This window comes from Rhinatrema bivittatum, chromosome 10 (genome assembly GCF_901001135.1).
Source record: "Rhinatrema bivittatum chromosome 10, aRhiBiv1.1, whole genome shotgun sequence".
Taxonomy (NCBI): domain Eukaryota; kingdom Metazoa; phylum Chordata; class Amphibia; order Gymnophiona; family Rhinatrematidae; genus Rhinatrema; species Rhinatrema bivittatum.
Window position 1 is genome coordinate 63,987,722 of NC_042624.1, and position 25,599 is coordinate 64,013,320.

The window sequence follows — 25,599 nt, forward strand, 5'->3', positions numbered from 1 at the left end:
TTCAAATTCTCTCTTCGCCTGTCTTATCAATGTCTTACACTTACCTTGACAATGCTTATGTTTTATCCTATTTTCTGCAGATGGATCCTTCTTCCAATTTTTGAAGGATTTTTTTTGGCTAAAATAGCCTCTTTCACCTCACCTTTTAACCATTTGGCACATATACAGGACAATAGCTATAAAATAGTTTATAGATGGCACCTAGACCCTGAAAAACTACACAGGATATTCCCTGAGATCTCTAAGTGTGGGTGGGAATGGGGCGCCACGGGATCCTTCTTTCACATATGGTGGGAGTGTATAAAGATAGTCCCCTTCTGGCAATCCCTTAAGCAGTGGCTCCCCTATCTGCTTTATTAAATGCTCCCATGGGTTGGATAAGCATCAGCAAAGGTTATGCATGTATATAATGATTGCATCACGTATAGCAATTGCCCAGCATTGGAAATCCACAGATGTACCGACTCTGCAGGAGGTGGAGATCAAACTGCAGATCCACCGCTGCTTGGACTTCTTGACAGCAGTGAAACATGATAGAATGGCCCCCTCATTTTCAGGTATGGCAACCGCTTAGTACATGACCAACAGAGCAATAAGAACTACAAACTAACCACCTTCTGCAATGTGTTTTGCCCAAAACTACCTGGGAGAGCAGGAATGTTCAGGCCTTCACATTATCAGATGAGGAAGAAAATATCAATTCTGAAACTCAGGATGCAATAATGTTTACTGTCTTGAAATAATATGCATTGCCCTATTTATATTTATATTGATGAGTACAGTTGTGACAGAAGCTCAGCACCTCTATGACCGCGAACAACCCTGTCAACGGGTGATATCTCTGGCCTGCGAAGATAGACTTTGGAGAACGTACCATGGGATGAAAAACAATAGGGTATACTTGGGGGAGGGGGGGAATTAACACTACAGAATGTTGTTCATGCTGAGTAAGAGTCAATACTCCTGAAACTGTTCTATTCTCTGTTTATTTTACATTACTGTATCCTACGCAACAGTTTGGATATTGTATTAAATTAAAAAAAAATATTTATTTTTTTACAAATGTACAGGGATGTGGTAGGGATGGAGGGCAGGGATTGGATATATTTCCCGGGGTGACGAGAAGCGTAACTGGGGAGGGTGGCGGGGGCCCACGTGGCGGGGGCCGGGACAGGACCAGCGGCGATCCAGCTCCTGCCATTGCTGACAGAAGCTGAATGATCTGCTGCTGGTCCTGCACCAGCTCTGCCAAATGGGCCCCTAGGAGCCCCTCCAGTGCCTCCACCTTGCGGTCCAGCCGACCAATCAGTGCCAAGGCAGCATCCAGGCGTGCCTCGATTGAGGAAGGCCTGGATGCTGCCTCTTGCTCCTGGACCGCGTATGGAACAGCACTTGAGGGCTCCTCGTCCTCCTTGTCACTCCGGGAAACAGGGCAGGAAATGGGCAGGGAATGGGGCTGTGGTGGTGGGGGCGGCTGTGTTGGGGGTGGGCCATCTGGCTCCTCCTCAACCTCCGTGGCAACGGCCGCCTCCTCCTCCTCCTCAACCTCCGTGACCACGGCCGCCTCCTCCTCAACCTCCGTGACCACGGCCGCCTCCTCCTCCTCCTCAACCTCCGTGACCACGGCCGCCTCCTCCTCCTCCTCCTCAACCTCCGTGACCACGGCCGCCTCCTCCTCCTCCTCCTCAACCTCCGTGACCAAGGAGTCCTCCTCAATCTCAACCTCCGTGACCAAGGAGTCCTCCTCAATCTCAACCTCCGTGACCAAGGCGTCCTCCTCAATCTCAACCTCCGTGACCAAGGCGTCCTCCTCAATCTCAACCTCCGTGACCACGGCGTCCTCCTCAATCTCAACCTCCGTGACCACAGCATCCTCCTCCTCAGCCTCCGTGAACACAGTGTCCTCCTCCTCAGCCTCCGTGAACACAGCGTCCTCCTCAGAGGCGGAATTGGAGGTTTCTGAAATCAGTAATAGCAAAAGATGTTGGGGGAAACAGAAAGATGGAAGGAAAGATGTTTGGATAATACCCAACAGATATAAATAAACCTTATCTTCACTCACAACAATTGTAATGATGAGAAGCCAAGTAAATGAACAAGCACGTGCATGAACATTATCGATTTAGGTGGTATAATAATCGACTGTAATTCCTAATATACTCACCATCCGGCTGCCGAAGTCCGGTGCGGAGGGCCTGGAGCCATGCCCTCTCCTGGCGCCGCAGGCGCCTGGCCCTCTTTTTCAACGGCTCCACCTGGTGACAGAAATAAAAAATGCAAACATTACCTTATGCACTACAGTATTTAATGCTGGGCCTGCCCCTCCCACACATCCTACAATTCAAGCTACCAAGAGAGGCCTCCCCCATATGCAGGGAGGGTAGGAATAAAAAGGAGAACAATACTAAATACACTACAGTATTTAATGCTGGGCCTGTCCCTCCCACCCTTCCTACAATTCAAGCTACCAAGGGAGGCCTCCCCCATATGCAGGGAGGGTAGGAATAAAAAGGAGAACAATACTAAATACACTACAGTATTTAATGCTGGGCCTGCCCCTCCCACCCATCCTACAATTCAAGCTTCCAAGGGAGGCCTCGCCTATACGCAGGGAGGGTAGGAATAAAAAGGAGAACAATACTAAATACACTACAGTATTTAATGCTGGGCCTGTCCCTCCCACACATCCTACAATTCAAGCTTCCAAGGGAGGCCTCCCCCATACGCAGGGAGGGTAGGAATAAAAAGGAGAACAATACTAAATATACTACAGTATTTAATGCTGGGCCTGCCCCTCCCACCCATCCTACAATTCAAGCTTCCAAGGGAGGCCTCGCCTATACGCAGGGAGGGTAGGAATAAAAAGGAGAACAATACTAAATACACTACAGTATTTAATGCTGGGCCTGCCCCTCCCACCCATCCTACAATTCAAGCTTCCAAGGGAGGCCTCGCCCATACGCAGGGAGGGTAGGAATAAAATGGAGAACAATACTAAATACACTACAGTATTTAATGCTGGGCCTGTCCCTCCCACACATCCTACAATTCAAGCTTCCAAGGGAGGCCTCGCCTATACGCAGGGAGGGTAGGAATAAAAAGGAGAACAATACTAAATATACTACAGTATTTAATGCTGGGCCTGCCCCTCCCACTCATCCTACAATTCAAGCTTCCAAGGGAGGCCTCGCCCATAAGCAGGGAGGGTAGGAATAAAAAGGAGAACAATACTATATACACTACAGTATTTAATGCTGGGCCTGTCCCTCCCACACATCCTACAATTCAAGCTACCAAGAGAGGCCTCCCCCATACGCAGGGAGAAGAGAAATAAAAAATGCAAACATTTATTTAATGTTGGGCCACCCATCGTACAATTCAAGGCCTCAGCCTTACTCACCTCCCTGGGATAACTTGCGTGGGCGTTGAATCTTGCCCTGAGCGACTGCCAGGCAGCATCTGACGCAATCTGATTGCGCAGGCGCCCAGGGCGAAAAAAGAGGTGCCTCTCATCCTCTATTATTAGCATTGCCAGGAGCCGCACATCTTCAAGCGAAAAATTTGGGTTGCGTCCTGACCTATAAAAGGCAACACTGCAAATATTACACAGGCCCTAAAACACCAATACACCTATTAGGAAAACAGAACAAGCCAGGCTGCTGTGGATCCCTGCATCCTCGCTAGCAGACTAACTCACCTCAGTCACACAGACAGAGCCTCAAGAAATATAGGATAAAGAGACTAGAAAGCAGAACTAGAAATGTGCATACAAAAAGTGAACTGGAAACCAGAAGTCAGAGCGTATGCACTGCAACAATGGAAAATCAAACACTACATTCCTCATAAAACTTTAAACAATAAAACCAAGAAATAAACACATCAAAATAGTAGAACCATATTAATAAAATGAATAAATATTTTAAAATAGCTGATGAATAGAATATTCAGTAATGAAAAGCTCATATAATTTGCCAAAAATCAGTAAAATATTCCAAACACCCAATCATTAAAACCAATAAGAATTTTAAAAATCCTCCGAGAAACACCTGGGAATTTTCATTTCCAGTCACCTTGAAACTCTCATTGATTAGTGAGGTGAGACTGAGGATACACAAACTTTCTCTTCTCTCTCACACACTCATTCATTCCTCTCACCCACCCACACACACACACGCTCCTTTTTTCCCCTCACACAAGCTCATTCATGCACACACTCCCTCTCACACAAGCTCACATACGCACATGCTCCCTCTTACTCACACATGTTCCTTCTCACTCACATTGACACATGACACTGCTCTCTCAAATACAGACACACATGCTCACACACACTGGGCCTCTCTATCCTGTCCACCAGCAATCCCAGGCCCTCCTCTTCATTCCAGCGCCCTATGAGTTGGAACTGCCAGGCTGAATTGGCCTCCTCTCCATCTAGGCAGCCAGTGGGGTGGGAATTGCCAGACTGCCATAGCATCTTCTGAACTCTAGCAGCTGAGTTTGGATCCACCTGGGCCCCACAGCCGCCAGTGGATTGGGGTCCACTTGGTGGCTTGTGGCATCTTTACCTTGGCTGCCCATGGTCTGGGGATCCATTGGCTAGCCCATGGCATCTTCTGCACCTTGGATGCCCGTGAGTTGGGGGATCTGCTGGGCACTCCGGGGCCTCCTCCTAACTTTGGTTGCAGGTGGCCTCTAAACCGCTGCCCCCATCTCCAAAGCCACTTTCATCCTGGTTTTACTTGTCGGTGCAAATGCATGGCTTGCACAGTGGGTTGCAACGACCCTGCATGGAGGAAGGAGTAGAAGAATATGAGAAAACATTTAATGGTGGACGATGCATGGAATACTCTACCAAGGGAGGCACAGACAAGTAAAACCAGGATGAAAGTTAAAAATGAGAACGGTGCTAAAGGACCAGTGGGAAGCTGTGAAAGGAAGGGACATACTCGAAGAAGCTCTAGAGGGCAGTAGTGGGAGAAGGGTTGAGAACTGATGTTGGTTTCAGCAATGGGAATTTACAAGTGGTAGAAAACAAGAGATAACCTCAGTCTGCTCTTTATCTGTTTAAGCTTCACTTCCTTAGCCATGAAAACTGTGGAATCCCTGTGTGACCTCCGACCGTCCTAGACTCAAACTAAGTGCATGTTCTGCACAAAGAGGGCCGGCCTGTTTATTCTCCCTTCCGTTGTGCGATGGTAGATGCTTGGGCCACTCCGCAAGTCCTGTACTGCTCTCCTGCTGCTGCTCCTCACCTGTGCTATATTCCCCACACAATGGAAATGAGCCAGCCATGCAGAAAAGCAGCAAACTCAAGGGGCTACAATACAATTTGGGATCTCGGGGAGAAATTTTAGTTGAGCTGTGGGGAAAACGCTTGCATTTGTGGTCTTACTTCCTGCTTGTCCCTGCTCTACTCATGCAGAGACAAATATCAGAGACCGGAAAGGCGACCAATCTGCAAAGCTATCGACGCTCTGGGGCAAGAGCACGTTCCAAAAACAGAGGAAGAGTCCTAAAGCTCCCATTCATTCCGCCACGAACTGGAAATCAGTACAAGGAATGTTACAAAGTTGGAGAAGAACCTGCTCCCTGGGCCAGATGGGCTTGGAGAAGTGGCGAATCCATGTTTTGTCAGGTTCTGAAGAGCGCCTGTCACTGCAACAACTGGGGAGAGTGAGAAGGGGGCTAACCCTGGGTAATGCTGAATGAAGACTCAAGCTGCAAGCCTAAAGGGAGCAGGAAGAAACTGCCAGACCACAAAGAAAGAAATAAAAGGCTGGCGGATACAGTCAGTTTGTCAGAAAAAGCTGAAAGCTTCTTTATTTTTTTGGGGGTGAGGGAGGGAGGGGCAGCAGATTCCACTTGCTCCTTTACACTTCCAGCTTGATTGGAACCAGGGCTGGGATCTGGGGGCAACAACCCTGTTTTATAACCCCTCTCAACTCACCTAACCCAGTCAAGTCCTCAGCCAAGAGCCTGTCATCAGGATTCTTGCCAGAGCCCCGGAGTCATTAGCTCTAAACCCACCACTAGGTGTCGCCATTACACTCCATCCCCCAGGGCTGTGAACACAGCCTCTGCAACGTGTCTGGCCCCTGGAGCAGAATCGAACCCAGGCTCTCCGACAGGCCAGACCCATCAGACGGCTTACTGGACCTGCTGACATCGCCCACTACCTCAGCCAGCTGCAACTTAAATAGAGCACTCATTCAAGAATCCCAATGTAGAGCGCAGAGGAGTGTGTCTCTGATTCTTCCACAGTAAAAGACCAGATAAACAATCATATCTGGTCAGGCAGCACTGACGGAGGCACCGCCACCTGTCCTGTTGAAGGAATGGTCTTTGCAACTTTAGCTTCTGCATGGCAAACACCAACTGGTCCACTGGAAACTGGTTTGAGTCCAGTAGTATCCATTAGAGCTTGTTTTATGGACATTAGAGCATGTTTTATGGACATATTTATTTAAAAGTTTTTCTATACCGGCATTAAGTTATTTACCATCATAACGGTTTACAATAGGGCACAAATAGAAGAAAAAACTGTACAATGAAGGTGCCATTAATAATCGGTAACAACTGAATCGCTAGAAACTATTTGATTTCTGACGTAAGATGTCTATTGGTACCTGTCTCGTGGGTGGGTACCTACTGTTTTAATGTTATTTACGCTTAACAGTGAGATAAATATAATTTCCAGGTTGGTACCTGGAGATTATGTGTTAGGTGCTTTATGCTGGCTCTTCCTTATCTGTTTTCAACCTTCTCTTTGTTAAAAGCCTGTTTGAAAAGCCATGTTTTGAGGTTTGTTTTGAACATTTTGAAATCTCGCTGTAGTCTTAGTTCTAGGGGCATGGTGTTCCATAGGGTGGGACCCGTCAGTGATAATGCACGCTACCTCACCTGTGCTAGTCTTGCTGTTTTTACTGATGGGATGGTTAAGAGGGCTTTATTTACTGATCTTAAATTTCTATATATTGCAAGTTCAGGATCCCCACACCATGAACTCCAGGTTCAGGCCCAGTCCTGGGGCACGCCTAGCCAGTCCGGTTTTCAGAATATTCACAACGAATATGTAGACTCGAGGACTGCCTGCTATGTGTTTTTGTATCCATAAGCAGTGTCCTGTCCCGAGGACTAGGTTGGGAGCCCCTGTCCTACACTAGCACACTTCCCAGAACTCTACTCCATTTCCCACCAGGAATTACATTTCCAGCAGCATAAAACCTGAGTAATCCCAGCTCACCTCTTCGAATCGGGGAGTAGCAGCTAATACCTGCGGGTGGGGGTGTGCTACGTTGGGTGTACACTTTCTGCAAACCAAACTCCTTTTTATACTGAGAGTAAAGTTCCATGCTCCAAAATTAATGCACACAACCATGCGCCAACGTGCACGCGTGCGCCTTATTACTACATCAGCTATATTTAGGAGACAGCTCTATCAGCTGTAGTGAGACTCCTTTCTCCAGTCAAATCAAGCAATTAGGATACCCAAATCAGCTTAACACAATCATCAGTAGCCAGCTCAGTGATGTGGAGAGGAAGATTTCTGTATAGCTCAGGATTACAGGAGGGAGGGAAGAAGCTCTGAACTCAGGCCCATTCAGCATTGATCCAGGATTGCAAGACCATGTTTACGCCTTCCAGATGCACTAGGTGAGGGTGGGGTAGGGGTAATTATAAAAGAAAGGACAAAATCATTGAGTAGTTGCAATTTAAAGCTTATGGTATCAGATCCCTGGTTCTGACTCAATTGAAATCCACAGGAAGAAAACTGCTCCTCCCCCCCACAGGTCAACTGAGCTGTAAATGTCTGGCAGATTGTGCCATAAAAGAAAATATAAAAGCCTTAAATGCATCTGTTGCCTCTGTCTCATCTCTTTTCTGCCTCTCTCCATCCCAGTTGGCAAGAAGGCTGCCTCCGCTTCCACACGCTGACTGCTCTGGTGTCCCCAGACCAACAAGGGTGATTGCATTTGCCATTTTCCCTCTGGGATCACCAAGGTCACGCGCGCGTGTTGGACCTCCTTTTACGTACGTCATGGCAGGAACCTCGGGGGCTTCCCCACTACATGACGTCACTACCTCCGGGTGTTTAAACTCCAAGCTCCATTCCAGCTACAAGTTAGCAAGGATTCCTTCCTGCTGATTTCGCTTAGATACAGACGCCTTCGCTCTGTTTGCTACTTGGACGACTTAGGTACCCGCTCCTGAGGGGCCTTGCCTCATCTTGGGCCTCCATCTGCCATTTTGATGCCCAATTTTCCAGTCTCACAAGGACTTCCTGCAATTTATCACAATCTGCTTGTGATTTAACTACTCTGAACAATTTTGTATCACCTGTAAATTTGATTATCTCACTCGTCGTATTTCTTTCCAGATCATTTATAAATATATTAATAAGTACAGGTCCCAATACAGATCCCTGAGGCACTCCACTATCCACTCCCTTCCACTGAGAAAATTGTCCATTTAATCCTACTCTCTGTTTCCTGTCTTTTAGCCAGTTTGTAATCCACGAAAGGACATCGCCACCTATCCCATGATTTTTTACTTTTCCTAGAATCCTCTCATTAGCAACTTTGTCAAACGCCTTCTGAAAATCCAAATACACTACATCTACCGGTTCACCTTTATCCACATGTTTATTAACTCCTTCAAAAAAGTGAAGCAGATTTGTGAGGCAAGACTTGCCTTGGGTAAAGCCATGCTGACTTTGTTCCATTAAACCACGTCTTTCTATATATTCTGTGATTTGATGTTTAGAACACCTTCCACTATTTTTCCTGGCACTGAAGTCATGCTAACCAATCTGTAGTTTCCCGGATCGCCCCCTGGAGCCCTTTTTAAATATTGGGGTTACATTAGCCATCCTCCAGTCTTCAGGTACAATGAATGATTTTTTTTTTTTAAACTTTCTTTATTCAAGGAAGGCAAAAGGTACAATCTCAATGAATGATTTTAATGATAGGTTACAAATTTTTACTAATAGGTCTGAAATTTCATTTTTTAGTTCCTTCAGAACTCTGAGGTGTATAACATCCGGTCCAGGTAATTTACTACTCTTCAGTTTGTCAATCAGGTCTACCACACCTTCTAGGTTCATCGTGATTTGGTTCAGTCCATCTGAATCATTACCCATGAAAACCTTCTCCAGTACGGGTACCTCCCCAACATCCTCTTCAGTAAATACTGAAGCAAAGAAACCGTTTAATATTTCAGCGATGGCCTTATTTTCTCTAAGTGCCCCTTTAACCCCTCGATCATCTAATGGTCCAACTGACTCCCTCACAGGCTTTCTGCTTCGGATATATTTTAAAAAGTTTTTACTGTGAGTTTTTACCTCTACAGCCAACTTCTTTTCAAATTCACCGCGAGCGATCCAGGGTTTGACTTCCACAGCCCAGCTTCCAGAGGCCCCGCAAGGTTTGCAGTAGAGGAGGACCGGAAGGCTCATCTGCATACTGCTCCCAGCATCCCCCGGGAGAGGAGTCCAGCGGTCACCGCGAGCGATCCACAGCCCAGCTTCCAGAGGCCCCGCAAGGTTTGCAGTAGAGGAGGACCGGAATCTCAAATCCTTCCATTAACTGAGTGAAGATTAATTTTAACCGTGGTTTAAGAGGATTGGTAAGTATAGTTTTCAGAAATTTTTGGGCTTATAAAAGTTTGGTGAAAGGTGAAATTAAGGGATATATTCTTTAGAGTTTGTGTGTCTGAGGTAAAAAGCAAGCCAGAGATAGTTAATTCTTGTGTCTATCTTTCCCACCCACTCAACCCTTGATTTTTAGGCACAAGACACTTTCTCATTAAAAATCAACCAGGATCTTATCTAAAACATAATACTGTACCAGCCCTTATTGAAAGTTTAATCATCCCCTTGTAGGACACTAGCTGATTAAATTTACAAGTGAATTTAGTAATTAAAGTACTCTCATTCCAACTCCCTTAGTATCCTAAACTTAACTAGGAACTCAATAAAACTAAGATGAAGGCAGCAGTCCAGCAGCAAGAGGGGGGCTTTCCAGTCTTTTGCATTGAGTGTCACATGTATGATTTTTTACCCGCCGGTGAGAGATTGTATGTGTGCACTCGGTGCAAAGAGCTCCTGGCTCTCAGGGAACAAGTACGATCTCTGGAGGCTAGAGTAGCAGACTTGGAGGAGCTGAGGGAGACAGAAAGGTACATTGACGAGACCTTCAGGGACATAGTAGCCAAGTCCCAAATCCATTCTGGCAGCCCCAGTGCTGCCTCAGAAAGGTCTCCCAATAGGAGAACATCACCCTGGTGTAGCAGGAAGTGATCCTGTAGCAAGGACCTGTTCTCCAGGTGATGTATTGTCCTCTCGCACTGAGGACAAATCTCCCAGGGCTACTGCCCAGGAGGGAAGGATTAGGCCGGCCATCATAGTTGGTGATTTGATTATTAGAAATGTAGATAGCAGGGTGGCTGGTGGACGTGAAGACCGCCTGGTAACTGGTAAGGAGCACGACAAAGGGGCCTGCCCCTTTGTGTGCCCCTTCGTGTGAACTGAGAATAACCAGAAACCACCTACACTAAACGTCTCTGCCACTCAACCCTCCACAACCGAAGCACGCAACGTCAGCTCCACCCAACATTCGTCCAGAGATTCCATTTTCCAGGTTTCACACACACATCTGCTTCTGCAACATTCATCCAACCCCTCCAGCAATCCTCTACTCTCTCCAGCAATCCTCCAGTCTCTCCAGCAATCCTCCAAGTCTCTCCAGCAATCCTCCAGGCTCTCCAGCAATCCTCCAGCATTCATCCAGTCTCTCCAGCATTCATCCAGTCTCTCCAATATTTAATGCAGTATCTCCAACATCGCAACATTTTCCCAACCAATTAAGCCACAATAATGCACCTCTGCACCATACCCAAAATTTGGCACAAACTCAGAAAGCACACAAAACCTGCAATTCATCACATTGCACGACAACAAAGGCTTATACCAATAATGATATCGCCAATTACACAATTCCTAGGTCTCTCTCTGTTTACCTTAACCCTATTCAACGCTCAGTCTCTTTCCAAAAAAATGGACATCCTCAGTGACTATCTCATAGAAGTCAACCCAGATATCTGTGCAATCACAGAGACATGGCTAAAACACACAGATATTGTACTCACAAATCAGCTTCTCATGCAATCTTACGACCTATTCTCTGTCCCCAGGCCCAAAAAAAGAGGTGGGGGACTCCTCCTTGCAGCAAAAAAAGGACTAAGTATAACTTTACAACTTACTAACACCTCCACCAAAATAGAATTCTCCCTCTTTAAATCTGAACAAATCCAACTAGCATTAGTCTACGCCCCACCAGGAACCTTAGAATTGGATCCCTCTCCGCTGATCGAACTTATAGCCAAACACATAAATGCTGACAAACCTGCTATAATCCTCGGAGACTTTAATTTACATGTAGACGCTACTCCACAATCCATCAACTGCCAAACAGTCCTCTCCTCACTCAACCATTTGGGCTTTACTCAAATTATCAACAGTCCTACCCACAAGGCAAGCCATACTTTGGACCTTATTTTTATTAACGAACCCTTTACCATTCACACCAACCCCACTTGCTCACCAGTTCCATGGTCAGACCACAGAGTCATCCACACAACCCTTAAGATCAACAACCCATCACCACAAGTCGCTACCAAATCCACCATCAACTTCAGGAAACCATGTTCTCCAGACATACTCAGCGAAAAGATGTCCGAAGCACTAAATCAACTAGACCTCACAGACGCAACAACTGCAACCACCTCATGGATCAATATTAACAATAAAATTGCAGATCAAATCTGCCCAACTTCAACCAAAACCATACAACCCACATTAGACAATAGAAAACCCTGGTTTACCCCAGATCTTAAATCCCTAAAGCAATCGCTAAGAAAAAATGAACAAATCTGGATAAAAAACCCTACCACTTCGACACAAGCCTTCTACAAATCCCTCCTCAATACTTACAGGAACACTAAGCTTAGAACAAAGAAAGAATTCTACGCAAAAAAAAATCCACAACTTCATTTTCGACTCAAAGGCTCTCTTCTCATACGTCTCCTCTTTAACCAAACCATCTCCTCCCACCATCCCAGACCACCAAGCTCTCAACAAAGCAAACGAACTCGCCGACTACTTCAAGACAAAAATCACCAACCTTACCCATTCAATCACAACCAACAGCCTCACCCCAACACACCATCTAACAATCTTGCCGCAACAAAACACAAGCCTGGATTCATTCGAGTTCACTTCGTCACTGGAGATAGAAAATACACTCAAGAAACTCAAACCATCCTCCCACCCATCAGACCCATTACCAACAAATCTCCTCATATCCATACCAAACACCATCTCAAAACCAATTTCAGAAATTATTAACACATCCCTTTCTCAAGGTTTAGTTCCTAACCAGTTAAAATTGGCAATCCTCAAACCACTACTAAAAAAACCAAACGCCTCTCCATCGGACCCAGCTAACTTTCGACCTATCGCAAACTTACCACTCATCGCCAAATTGATGGAGAAAATTGTCAACAAGCAACTTTCAGAATATCTGGAAGATCATAACATTCTATCCCCGGCTCAATATGGTTTCCGAAAACGCCTAAACACCGAATCCCTATTACTATCTCTCACTGACACCATCCTCGTTAACCTGGAGAAAAAACAATCTTACCTGCTTGTTCTTCTTGATCTTTCTGCTGCGTTTGACATGGTAAAACACACTATACTTATAGACCAACTAGCCAATATAGGGATCAAAGGCACAGCTCTAAAATGGTTTCAGTCCTTCTTAAGCAACAGATTCTACAAAGTCAGAATAAACAACAAAGAATCGCATCCAGTCCTTACAGATCAAGGAGTCCCGCAAGGATACTCACACTTTCACCCACCCTCTTCAATATCTACCTCCTCCCTCTCTGCCACCTACTCTCAAACCTCAAGCTTACCCATTACCTCTATGCAGACGACATACAAATCCTTCTCCCGATTACAGAATCCCTTCAAAAAACCATCACACACTGGAACGAATGCCTACAGCCTATTAAAAACATACTCTCAAGCCTCAACTTAGTATTGAATGCCAATAAAACCGAAATGCTCATTATCTCCCAGGATCCCCTTACAATCTCATCTAGCCTCTCTCCACCAAACTCAAATAGCAAGTTTTCACCTGACGTCAGAGACCTTGGAGCCTGGCTAGACAACCATCTAAACCTAAAAAAGTTCATAAACACTACCACAAAGGACTGCTTTTACAAACTGCAAGTCCTCAAAAAACTTAAACCCCTCCTCTACTTCTCCGACTTCAGGCTAGTACTGCAATCCATCATATTATCTAAGCTCGACTATTGCAACTCCCTTCTGCTAGGTCTACCCATCAACACCATCAAACCATTACAGATGGTACAGAATTCCACTGCTAGAATCCTCACAAGCTCTAACAAAAAAGATCACATCACCCCAATCCTTCGTAACTTACATTGGCTTCCTATCAAACACAGGATACTCTATAAGATACTCACAATCGTCCACAAAGCAACATACAAACTGGCTCCTATCATGCTAAGCTCTCAACTTCAACCTCATACAACTTCCAGACCAATTAGAAGCGCATACAAAGGAACACTGCATGTCCCACAAGTAAAATCAGCATTGAGCAAACGAGCACTATCTTCAGCAGGCCCCCCCCCAGTGGAACATGCTCCCCCCAGATCTAAGACTAGAACCCAGTCATCAAGAGTTCAAAAAAAGACTGAAGACCTGGCTTTTCCAACAAGCCTTCCCAGACTCTCAATGCTACCTAGACGGGAGGACTTCCTAAATATTAGGTATCCCCAAACTATGGACACCTCACCAAGTCCTACTATCAGGACTCTGCAACTGTTATATCAATCTTTGAGCCCAATAATTCATCATATTTTATTGTATTTATATTGTAGCTTTAACATGTCATTATTTCTACGTTAAATAGTATATATTATATTTATTTTATTACTATCTTAAATTGTTATCCGGTTATATTGTTCCATCTATTCTATGGTTCCATGTAAAGCCCCTTCTCTTTGGGCAGTTCATCGTTTTATGTAAACCGGAGTGATTTGTAGTTCTTACAAGAACTTCGGTATATAAAAACTAAAAATAAATAAATAAATAAATAAAAACTTGCCTGCCTGGTGCGAAGGTGGCAGACCTCACGCATCACCTAGATAGGATTATAGACAGTGCTGGGGAGGAGCCGGTTGTCGTGGTACATGTAGGCACCAACGACATAGGAAAATGTGGGAGAGAGGTTCTGGAAGCCAAATTTAGGATTTTAGGTAGGAAGCTGAAATCCAGAACCTCCAGGGTGGCATTCTCTGAAATGCTTCCTGATCCACGTGCAGGTCCCCAGAGGCAGGCAGAGCTCCAGAGTTTCAATGCGTGGATGAGACGAAGGTGCAGGGAAGACGGATTCAGTTTTGTAAGGAACTGGGGAAACTTTTGCAGAAAGGGGAGACTTTTCCGAAAGGATGGGCTCCACCTTAACCAGAGTGGAACCAAGCTGCTGGCACTAACTTTCAAAAAGGAGATAGAGCAGCTTTTAAACTAGAACAAGGGGGAAAGCCGACAGTCACTCAGCAGTGCATGGTTCAGAGAAATGTATCCATGAAGGATATTAATGAAACAGGAGAGTTAGGGCATCCCAACAGAGAGGTTCCATTAAATGCAAACATAGTTCATATACCTATATGGAAAAAATCACCAAAGCTAATGATTTCCGAATTATCCCAAACAACTGAAAAGCAGGTTGTTAAAACAAGCAAAAAACACACTTTGAAATGTCTGTATGCCAATGTCAGAAGACTAAGAAGTAAGATGGGAGAGTTAGAGTGTATAGCAGCAAATGATGAGATTGACATAATTGGCATCACAGAGACTTGGTGGAAGGAGGATAACCAATGGGACAGTGCTATATCAGGGTACAAATTATATCGCAATGATAGGGAGGATCAACTTGGTGGGGGTGTGGCACTTTATGTCCGGGAGGGTATAGAGTCCAACAGGATAAAGATCATACAAGAGACTAAATGCTCAGTAGAATCTATATGGGTAGAAATCCCATGTGTGTTGGGTAAGAGTATAGTGATAGGAGTATACTAGCGTCCACCTGGACAAAATGGTCAGACAGATGATGAAATGCTAAGAGAAATCAGGGAAGCAAACCAATTTGGCAGTGCTATAATAATGGGAGATTTCAATTACCCCAATATTGACTGGGTAAATGTAACATCAGGACTTGCTAGAGACATAAAGTTCCTGGATGTAATAAATGATTGCTTCATGGAGCAATTGGTTCAGGAACCAACAAGAGAGGGAGCTATTTTAGATTTAATTCTTAGTGGAACGCAAGATTTGGTGAGAGAAGTAACGGTGGTGGGGCCACTTGGCAACAGTGATCATAACATGATCAAATTTAAGCTAATAACTGGAAGGGGGACAATAAGTAAACCTGCAGCTCTAAGACTAAATTTTAAAAAAGGGAAACTTTGATAAAATGAGAAAAATAGAAAAAACTGAAAGGTGCAGCTGCAAAGGTTAAAAGTGTTCAACAGGCATGGACATTGTTTAAAAATACAATCCTAGAGGCGCAGTCCATATGTATTCCGCGCATTAAGAAAGGTGGAAGGAAGGAAAACCGATTACCGTCATGGTTAAAAGGTGAGGTGAAAGAGGCTATTTTAGCCAAAAAAACATCCTTCAAAAACTGGAAGAAGGATCCATCTGAAGAAAATAGGATAAAACATAAGCATTGTCAAGCTAAGTGTAAAACATTGATAAGACAGGCGAAGAGAGAATTTGAAATGAAATTGGCCATAGAGGCAAAAACTCATATTAAAAACTTTTTTAAATATATCCAAAGCAAGAAACCTGTGAGGGAGTCAGTTGGACCATTAGATGACAGAGGGGTTAAAGGGGCTCTTAGGGAAAATAAGGCCATTGCAGAAAGACTAAATTAATTCTTTGCCTCCGTGTTTACAAATGAGGATGTTGGGGAGATACCAGTTCCGGAGATGGTTTTCAGGGGTGATGAGTCAGACGAACTGAACGAAATCACTGTGAACCTGGAAGATGTAGTAGGCCAGATTGACAAACTAAAGAGTAGCAAATCACCTGGACCGGATGGTATGCATCCTAGGGTTTTGAAGGAACTCAAAAATGAAATTTCTGATCTATTAGTTAAAATTTGTAACCTATCATTAAAATCATCCATTGTACCTGAAGACTGGAGGGTGGCCAATGTAACCCCAATATTTAAAAAAGACTCCAGGGGCGATCCCGGTAACTATAGACCAGTGAGCCTGACTTCAGTGCAGGGAAAAATAGTGGAAACTATTCTCAAGAACAAAATTGTAAAGCATATAGAAAGACATGATTTTATGGAACATAGTCAACATGGATTTACCCAAGGAAAGTCTTGCCTAACAAATCTGCTTCATTTTTTTGAAGGGGTTAATAAACATGTGGATAAAGGTGAACTGGTAGATGTAGTATAATTGGATTTTCAGAAGGCATTTGACAAAGTCCCTCATGAGAGGCTTCTACGTAAACTAAAAAGTCATGGGATAGGAGGCGATGTCCTTTCGTGGATTACAAGCTGGTTAAAAGACAGGAAACAGAGAGTAGGATTAAATGGTCAATTTTCTCAGTGGAAAAGGGGTAAACAGTGGAGTGCCTCAGGGATCTGTACTTGGACCGGTGCTTTTCAATATATATATAAATGATCTGGAAAGGAATACGACAAGTGAGGTTATCAAATTTGCAGATGATACAAAATTATTTAGAGTAGTTAAATCACAAGCAGACTGTGATACATTGCAGGAGGACCTTGCAAGACTTGAAGATTGGGCATCCAAATGGCAGATTAAATTTAATGTGGACAAGTGCAAGGTGTTGCATATAGGGAAAAATAACCGTTGCTGTAGTTACACGATGTTAAGTTCCATATTAGGAGCTACCACCCAGGAAAAAGATCTAGGCATCATAGTGGATAATATTTTAAAATCGTCAGCTCAGTGTGCTGCAGCAGTCAAAAAAGCAAATAGAATGTTAGGAATTATTAGGAAGGGAATGGTTAATAGAACGGAAAATGTCATAATGCCTCTGTATCGCTCCTAGGTGAGACCACACCTTGAATACTGTGTACAATTCTGGTCGCCGCATCTCAAAAAGATATAGTTGCGATGGAGAAGATACAGAGAAGGGCAACCAAAATGATAAAGGGGATGGAACAGCTTCCCTATTAGGATAGGCTGAAGAGATTTGGGCTGTTCAGCTTGGAGAAGAGACGGCTGAGGGGGGATATGATAGAGGTCTTTAAGATCATGAGAGGTCTTGAACGAGTAAATGTGACTCGGTTATTTTCACTTTCGAATAATAGAAGGACTAGGGGGCATTCCATGAAGTTAGCAAGTAGCACATTTAAGACTAATTGGAGAAAATTCTTTTTCACTCAATGCAAAATAAAGCTCTGGAATTTGTTGCCAGAGGATGTGGTTAGTGCAGTTAGTGTAGCTGGGTTCAAAAAAGGTTTGGATAAGTTCTTGGAGGAGAAGTCCATTAATGGCTATTAATCAATTTTACTTAGGGAATAGCCACTGCTATTAATGGCATCAGTAGCATGGGATCTTCTTAGTGTTTGGGTAATTGCCAGGTTCTTGTGGCCTGGTTTTGGCCTCTGTTGGAAACAGGATGCTGGGCTTGATGGACCCTTGGACTGACCCAGCATGGTAATTTCTTATGTTCTTATGTTCTCTCTTAGCCTGTCTTATCAATGTCTTACATTTAACATGCCAATGTTTATGCATTATCTTATTTTCTTCTGTTGGATCCTTCTTCCAATTTTTGAATGAAGATCTTTTGGCTAAAATAGCTTCTTTCATCTCCCCTTTTAACCATGCCGGTAATCGTTTTGCCTTCTTTCCAACTTTCATAATGTGTGGAATACATCTGGTCTTTGCTTCTAGGATGGTATTTTTTTTAACAATGACCACGCCTCTTGCACACTTTTTACTTTTGTAGCTGCTCCTTTCAGGTTTTTTCTAACAATTTTTCTCATTTTATCAAAGTTTCCCCTATTGAAAGTTTAGCACGAGAGCTGTGGATTTGCTTACTGTCCCCCTTCGAGTCATTAATTCAAATTTGATCATATTATGATCACTTTTGCCAAGCGGCCCCACCACCGTTACCTCTCTCACCAAATCCTGTGCTCCACTGAGAATTAGATCTAAAACTGCTCCCTCTCTAGTTGGCTCCTGAACCAATTGCCCCATAAAGCTATCATTTATTCCATCAAGGAATTTTCTCTCTCTAGTGCAGTGGTTCTCAACCTTTTTTCTGTCGGGACACACCTGACAGATGGTTCTCACATGCGTGACACACTGACCCATGATCGTCACAGGGCTAGATGTAAATGTACAGTTTGCATCCACGGGAACCCCCCTGATCCACAATAATGGATGTAAAGCAGAATTATGACATTCCCCATTCAACTCACCCTACAAAAAAGATATTCTGGTTCTGGTGTCATCTCAGTAACAGCAACTCAAACTCCTTCTACTTTCAGGCTCAATAGCCCTACTTATGAAAAGACAGCAGTTTACCACCAATGCATGTCCTCTTGAGAAAACGCAACAAATAAGACTGATAAAACACTTACATGCTAGTAAAATATCTCTGTAACAGACACAGAACCGACCTAACATACTCCCAGGATCTGTAGTAATGCACATAAACTAATCCACACACAGTTACACCTGTATTATGGAATACACTCAAACAGGAGCAACCCTATCTATGAAAAGGCAACACTACAAATATTAAATCAGGCCCTAAAAACCAATATACCTCTTATTAGGAAAACAGAACTAGCAAGCAGCTATAGATCCCCACACAGAAATAATTGTAAAACTATACTAATAAGCAGAATAAATGTTTCACAACAACTATGAACAGAATAACATCCAACAATTAAAAACTCATAAAAACTATTAAAAATTCTCCAAACACCAATAAAATATTTCAAAAAAAGCAGACATCACATAATATTAAATAATTAAAATGGCAGTCAATCAAGAAAAATAAACTTAAAAAGCCACCTTTACTTACCCCCTCCAGCAGCTCTCCTACTCCTCTTCCATGCAGGCTGTAGCACACACCAGAAGCAGCAGTAGTGGCTAAGCTCTATACTCATGGTCCTCTTCCTTAGGGCCCATGTCTCTCACACACACACAACATACCAGTCATGCCCCCATGACCAGTTTCTGTCTCTCACACACCAATCATCTCCCAGTCTTTGACAAACACACCAGTCACCTTCCTGAACAGTTTCTCTCATGCCATACACACACACACAGGCTTCCCACTCCCGTGTTCCACTTACATATATGGGCTTCTCACTCTCATAATCACTTTCTCTTTCTCACATATACACAACCAGTCTCTCACTCCCATGCTTGTTCTCTCCACATGCACAGGCTTCTCATTCCCATAATCACTTTCTTTCTCTCACACATACACACACACCAGTCACCTGATCTCTCTCATGCATACACACACACAGGCTTCCCACTCCCATGTTCTCTTTCAGATATACAGGCTTCTCACTCCCATGCTGTATCTCACACACTCCCAGCTTTCTCACTCCCATGCTCACTCTTCACATGCACAGGCTTCTTATTCCCATAATCACTTTCTTTCTCTCTCTCACATACACACACCAGTCACCTGATCTCTCTCATGCATATACACACACACATAGGCTTCCCACTCATGTTCTCTTTCAGATATACAGGCTTCTCACTCCCATGCTGTATCACACACACACACAGGTTTCTCACTCCCATGCCCACTCTTCACCTGCACAGGCTTCTCATTCCCATAATCACTTTCTCTCTCTCTCACACACACACACCCATCACCTGATCTCTCTCATGCATACACACACACACACAGGCTTCCCACTTCCATGTTCTGTCTTACATACACAGGCTTCTCCCTCCCATGCTGTGTCACACACACCCAGGTTCTCACTCCCATGCTCACTCTCTTCACATGCACAGGCTTCTCATTCCCATAATCACTTTCTCTGTTACACACACACACACACCCAGTCTCTCTCTCATTTCCATGCTCGCTCTCCACGTGCACAGGCTTCTCATTCCCTGAATCACATTCTCTCTCTCTCACATTCACATACACGCCAGTCACACCGTCACCTTACCAACCAGTCTCTCACACAGGCTTCCCACTCCCATGCTCTCTCTCACATAATCAGGCTTCTCACTCCCATGCTTTCTTTCACATACACCCCCACAACACCAGGCTTCTTACTCCCATGCTTTCTCACATACCCAAATTTCTCACTTCCATGCTTTTTCTCTCTCTCTCTCACTCACACACACACACACACACACACACACATCCCTGTCTCACACTCTCACATACACATCAGTCATCTCCTTGAGCAGTCACTTTCATTGTCTCTCACATATACACATACATCAGCTCTCTGACCAGTTTCTCTCAATCACACACATACTCTCGATCAAATACATTCTCTCACTTACACACAGGCTGGCTGGCTGCTTCTCTCTCTTTCTGTCACTCACTTCCTCCCCCTCCCCACCCGAGCACAAACGGTAGCTGCTCCTCCTCCTCCAGCCCCCGCAGGCCAAGAAGGAAGAATTCCATCCATCGCAGGAGGCTCATGCTGCTCTCTCCTTTCCCGATTACAGTCTGCTGCAATAGCTTGGGGGCCGATGCTGCAGCGGCCGCTGCTAGTTTATCACGCGGCACGGCCTTTCTTCTTCCCGCGCACCGCGTATCACTTCCTGTTCCGGGTCCGAGGGGGGGGGGGATGCAGGCACGGGAAGAAGAAAAGGCCAGCCGCGGATGCCACAGCTTTTTTTTTTTTGCACCACTGCCGTTCCCGCTGGGCTTGAACGTGCTTATAGCCCGGCGGCAACGGCAGCAGGGAAGAAAGAGCAGCGGGAGGACCAGGAGCCACGCGACACCCCTGCCGGTGCTTGGCGACACACTGGGGTGTCGCGACACACCGGTTGAGAACCGCTGCTCTAGTGTGTCCAATGATACATTTACCCAGTCAATATTGGGGTAATTGAAGTCTGTAGAAAAAGGGGGAAACTGATCTTTAATTCAAAATATTGCCTATAGTGACGGTGTCATCAAGCCAGATGTGATTCAAACCCAAATCCAACCGGACTTCTAATCATTCACCATCACTTGAAGAACTCTTTAATTATTTTTATATGAAAAACTATTTTTGTATATTTTTCTTTTTCTTTAAAAATTAGTCAGAAAGACTTCTATATTTCACTCCATTAATAACGTGAAGATAAGAAGTAGCTGGCATTCTCTCAATGCATTGTCTAAACAACATCGTCTAAATAACGCGTTATTTAGACGATGCATTAATGGGCGTTATTTAGACGATGCATTGAGAGAATGCCAGCTACTTCTTATCTTCACGTTATTAATGGAGTGAAATATAGAAGTCTTTCTGACTAATTTTTAAAGAAAAAGAAAAATATACAAAAATAGTTTTTCATATAAAAATAATTAAATAATAAATTAATTAAATAATTAAAGAGTTCTTCAAGTTATGGTGAATGATTAGAAGTCCGGATGGATTTGGGTTTGAATCACAACGTCTGGCTTGATGACACCGTCACTATAGGCAATATTTTGAATTAAAGATCAGTTTCCCCCTTTTTCTACAGTTTTCCCATTGGGTTACTGAGTTGACTCTCCTTAATATAATTTTTTGGTAATTGAAGTCTCCCATTATTACCACACTTCCAATTTGGTTAGCTTCCCTAATTTCTCACCTGTAAGTCTCACCATCTTGACCAGGTGGATGATAGTATACTCCTATCAATATAGTCTTCTCCAACACACAAGGGATTTCTACCCATAAAATTCAATTTTGCATTTAGTCTCATGCAGGATGTTTATCCTGTTGGACTCTATGCCATCCCAGACATAGAGCGCCACACCTCCTCCAGGGTGCTCCTCTCTGTCATTGCGATCTAATTTGTACCCCGGTATAGCACTGTCACATTGGTTGTCCTCCTGCCACCATATCTCTAAGATGCCAATTAAGTCTATGTCATCACACACCCAGGCAAGCTCCCAGTCATTCTCACACACACACACACACTGACCCCCCAGGCAGGCTGCCATTCATTTTCCCACCACTCCCTCCCCATCCCCCAGGCATGCACACATTCATTCTCACACACACAGACCCCCAGGCAGGCACCCATGCATTCACACACATACACCCCTAGGCAGAGTCCCATTCATACACATGCACACACTAAAGGCAGACCCTCCTCTCTTTTGCCAGCAACCTCGGAACCTCTCTCATTCCTCTGTTGCCACTGTCACTGCTGCCACATGGCTATTGGGGAGGTGCCGATTGCGGCTACTGATACTAAAGCCCAATTCTGCTGCCACCTCTGTGCAGGCCCCATGGGCTTCCACTTTCTCTATGCTGATCTCGTACATTGTGAGATCCGCATAGAGAAAGTGCTATTCTTACACATTCCCAAAGATTACATGTGCCAATCACTAAAAGTAATTTTTTTTTTTACCTTTGCTGTCTGATCTTAGTTTTCTAATTGGTTGGTCACAGGCTTTTTTTTTTTTCACCTTCCCTTTCTTATTTTTTTGCCAATTCCTTTTATATTGTCTTTTTTTTTGTTTCTTTTCTCTCCATCTTCTTCCCTCAAACACACAGTCAGGTTCTCATTCTCACATGCATTTCTCTCTCTCTCTCACACACACACACACACACACACAGTCTCTCAATGGCACATGCATTCTGACTCTCACATACACAGGCTCTCTTTCACTCCCACATGCTGTCTTGCTCAAGTACATGCTGCCTCTGCAAACATTCAGGTCCTCACTCACACACAATCTCTCAACTCATCTCATACACGCACACACTCTACAGACCCTCAGTCTCTCTCTCACCTCTGGGCCTCCTCTTCGCGGGTCGCCAGAGGATGGGCTCTGCAGTGGCCCTGATCTTCTCGGGCCGCGGCGGCCCTGCCACCGGGCCTCTTCCTCTTCTCAGCCCGTAAGCACTACTCCTCTTCTGAACGCGCTGATGCTCCTCCTCCTTCCTGCCCACGCGGCTCTGGCAACGTTTACTTCCGGAGCCACACAAGCAGGAAGGATGAGGAGCATCAGCGCGTTTAAATGCAATCTTTTTCTTTGGGCCATGGTGACGTGAGCCTCACCACGGCCCTGCCCATCTGCCTATCACTGCGCTGAATGAGCCTCCCTGCACCTGGGGGCATTGGCTCCCCTTGGGAGAGCACTGCTCGTGGCGCCCCAGGCCAGGCCTTGTGCTTCCATCGGCTCTGCCCGCAGGTTTTTCTTCGGGACGCAGCGCCTGCAGACCCTCTTCTTGTCTTTGGCTGGGAAGTTTTAAAAAAATAAATAAATAACGTGATGGGAGCGATCGGCCCACCAGGGAAAGCCCGATCCCCCGATAGGCCAATCCGCCCCTGCACACACACACAAGCTCCCATTCTAAACACACACATTCAAGCTCCCATTCTAAACACCCCCCCCCCCCTATTTCTGCAGTTTCCTACGTTTTCCTGCCAGCCCTAACAGGGAGACAGCAGCTCGAGGCCAGCTGCATAACATTATAGAAAAGGCCCCAAAACACAATACCCCTGAAATGTGAGGAACGCTACACCAACCATAGCTGCTTCTGAGGGTCACTCCCCCTGATCCCTGAGAAGCTTAGTAACTACCAAACAGATTATGGGGTTTTCCCAGCAAGAAAGAGGTGATTCAGGGACAGAAATATCAGCAATCCCAGAATACCAAAGAGGGAGGCTGGGCAGCATGAGCTCGCCCTAAGAGAATGATCTTCTATGATCCCCACCACCTCCTCCCCAAGTCACATCCAGGATGCCACCGCTCTCCGTTCTGGCCCAGTCCCATCACCCGGGTTGTAATTTGGACTTCCACCACCCCCAAATCAAAAGGTAGCCACAAATGCCCCCCCCCCCCGGCATAAACCACCAACCAAAGAAGTGGCCCTCGTTGTGGAGGCCAAGGGAGAGTTGGGACACCCCCTAGCACCCAGCCCCGGTCCAGGACTAGGTGGAAAGAGAGGGGAAATCAAGGGCCCAGAGCGGCCGGCTCAGACTACCGCGGTGCACGAGATGTTTGCCGCAGGTGCATGCAGGAAGCTTGAGGCAGCAGGGCCACAGGGGTGAGCGCCTGCTAATCATTACCATACTGGGAGGTGAAGAATTTCAGTCATTTTGGATTCCATAAATAATTTTAGGGTGAGAGAAGGGACAGAAAAATCAGATCCCAATTAACATAAGGAGTAACGGGAGGCAGGGGAGGTGAGTGAGGTAGGCTGAGGAGAGGGCCCGCAACAGCACAGAGCCTCTCAGTCCCAGATATTTACCGCAGCATTTCTTATTCTCGGTTGCACAAGATGAGTTTTCAAACATCAAATGGCCCATCGCGGCTCCTCGTTTCCCACAGCCCCAGTTATACTTCCGTTTACCTTCTTCCTGCCCTCGCGGGCCAATGGGAAGCCTCCTTCCGTCTTCCTGCCCCCGAGGGCCAATGGGAAGCCTCCTTCCGTCTTCCTACCTGTGGGAGGAGAAAGCCTCTGATTGGCCGGTGGGGCAGGAAGAAGAGGGGCATCTCATAGCCGTGGGGTGCTGGCAGTGTCCAGGCTCGTGGGCGGACGGGCTGGAAGTGCTGAAATTAGACACAGGGGCCAGCCACAAATAAAAGAGGCCAGCCCCTGGGAACCGCGATAGAGTAGGGATTCCCCAAAGCAGCAGTGAATCGCAAGAACGAAGAGTCCGATTGCTCCGCGGATTCTAGCCCGCCCCCCGCATGCAACAATGAGCGCGGCAGAACCGCGTTTAAAGTAAAAGTGGCACTCAGCCACGCTGATTACAGATGGGCAACTAGAGCCGTAAAATCAGGCAGATGGGGGTCAGCGGGAGCCTAGAGATATCCCAACAGCCGAGACTTGAGTGCTGTGGCATATTTTTCTAAAATAAATGTTTGCTGATTCAGTGCGGCTGAGAAGGCAGCGGCAACACTGGGATATCTGCCACTGCGAAATTAAAGGGGAAAACAGGATTGGGGCTGTAAGCAAAATGTGTGTGAGAGACAGAAACTGGGCAGGGAGGTGACTGAGGTGAGAGTGTGAGAGGTTCAGCAGGTCTGGATAGGCTTCCCAAAGCAGATCCCACACCCCAATAGATTCCTCGTACCCTTAGGGAGGACTCGGAGGGGCAATTACATTCCAGGGGGAGTGTACTAAGGAAGTGTGTACTCAGCAGCTGTGATGGAAGGGGGAGGCTGAGCATGTCCAGATAGGGGTCCCAAAGCAGATCCCACATCCCACCCCAAATCTCAAACCCCTCCTGGGAGAGTTGGACATTCTCAACTTGGATGTCCGGAAGTCGGGACGTCCCGAGTCGGACGTCCAAAGAGGGGACGCCCAACCT

General features: G+C 45.4%; 1 protein-coding gene across 1 annotated transcript; it reads right to left on the reverse strand.

Annotated features, from left to right (window-relative positions):
* Window positions 1-709: 709 nt before the first annotated feature.
* LOC115100251 (pinin-like) lies at window positions 710-24,676 on the reverse strand. The gene is made up of 4 exons (XM_029618618.1): window positions 24,534-24,676; window positions 3,401-3,578; window positions 2,165-2,255; window positions 710-1,959 (listed from the first exon to the last, which is right to left on the reverse strand). Exons 1-4 carry the CDS (start codon window positions 24,539-24,541, stop codon window positions 1,049-1,051), a joined length of 1,188 nt encoding a protein of 395 aa, XP_029474478.1. The 5' UTR covers window positions 24,542-24,676; the 3' UTR covers window positions 710-1,048.
* Between the last annotated feature and the right edge of the window lie 923 nt (window positions 24,677-25,599).

What these genes read in the sequence shown, in the direction of transcription:
- LOC115100251 (XM_029618618.1), bottom strand. An exon ending in ACGCAAGTTATCCCAGGGAG is followed by an intron (nt 2,256 to 3,400) that starts GTGAGTAAGGCT and finishes TTCTGTCACCAG; the next exon opens with GTGGAGCCGTTGAAAAAGAG. An exon ending in CGGACTTCGGCAGCCGGATG is followed by an intron (nt 1,960 to 2,164) that starts GTGAGTATATTA and finishes TACTGATTTCAG; the next exon opens with AAACCTCCAATTCCGCCTCT.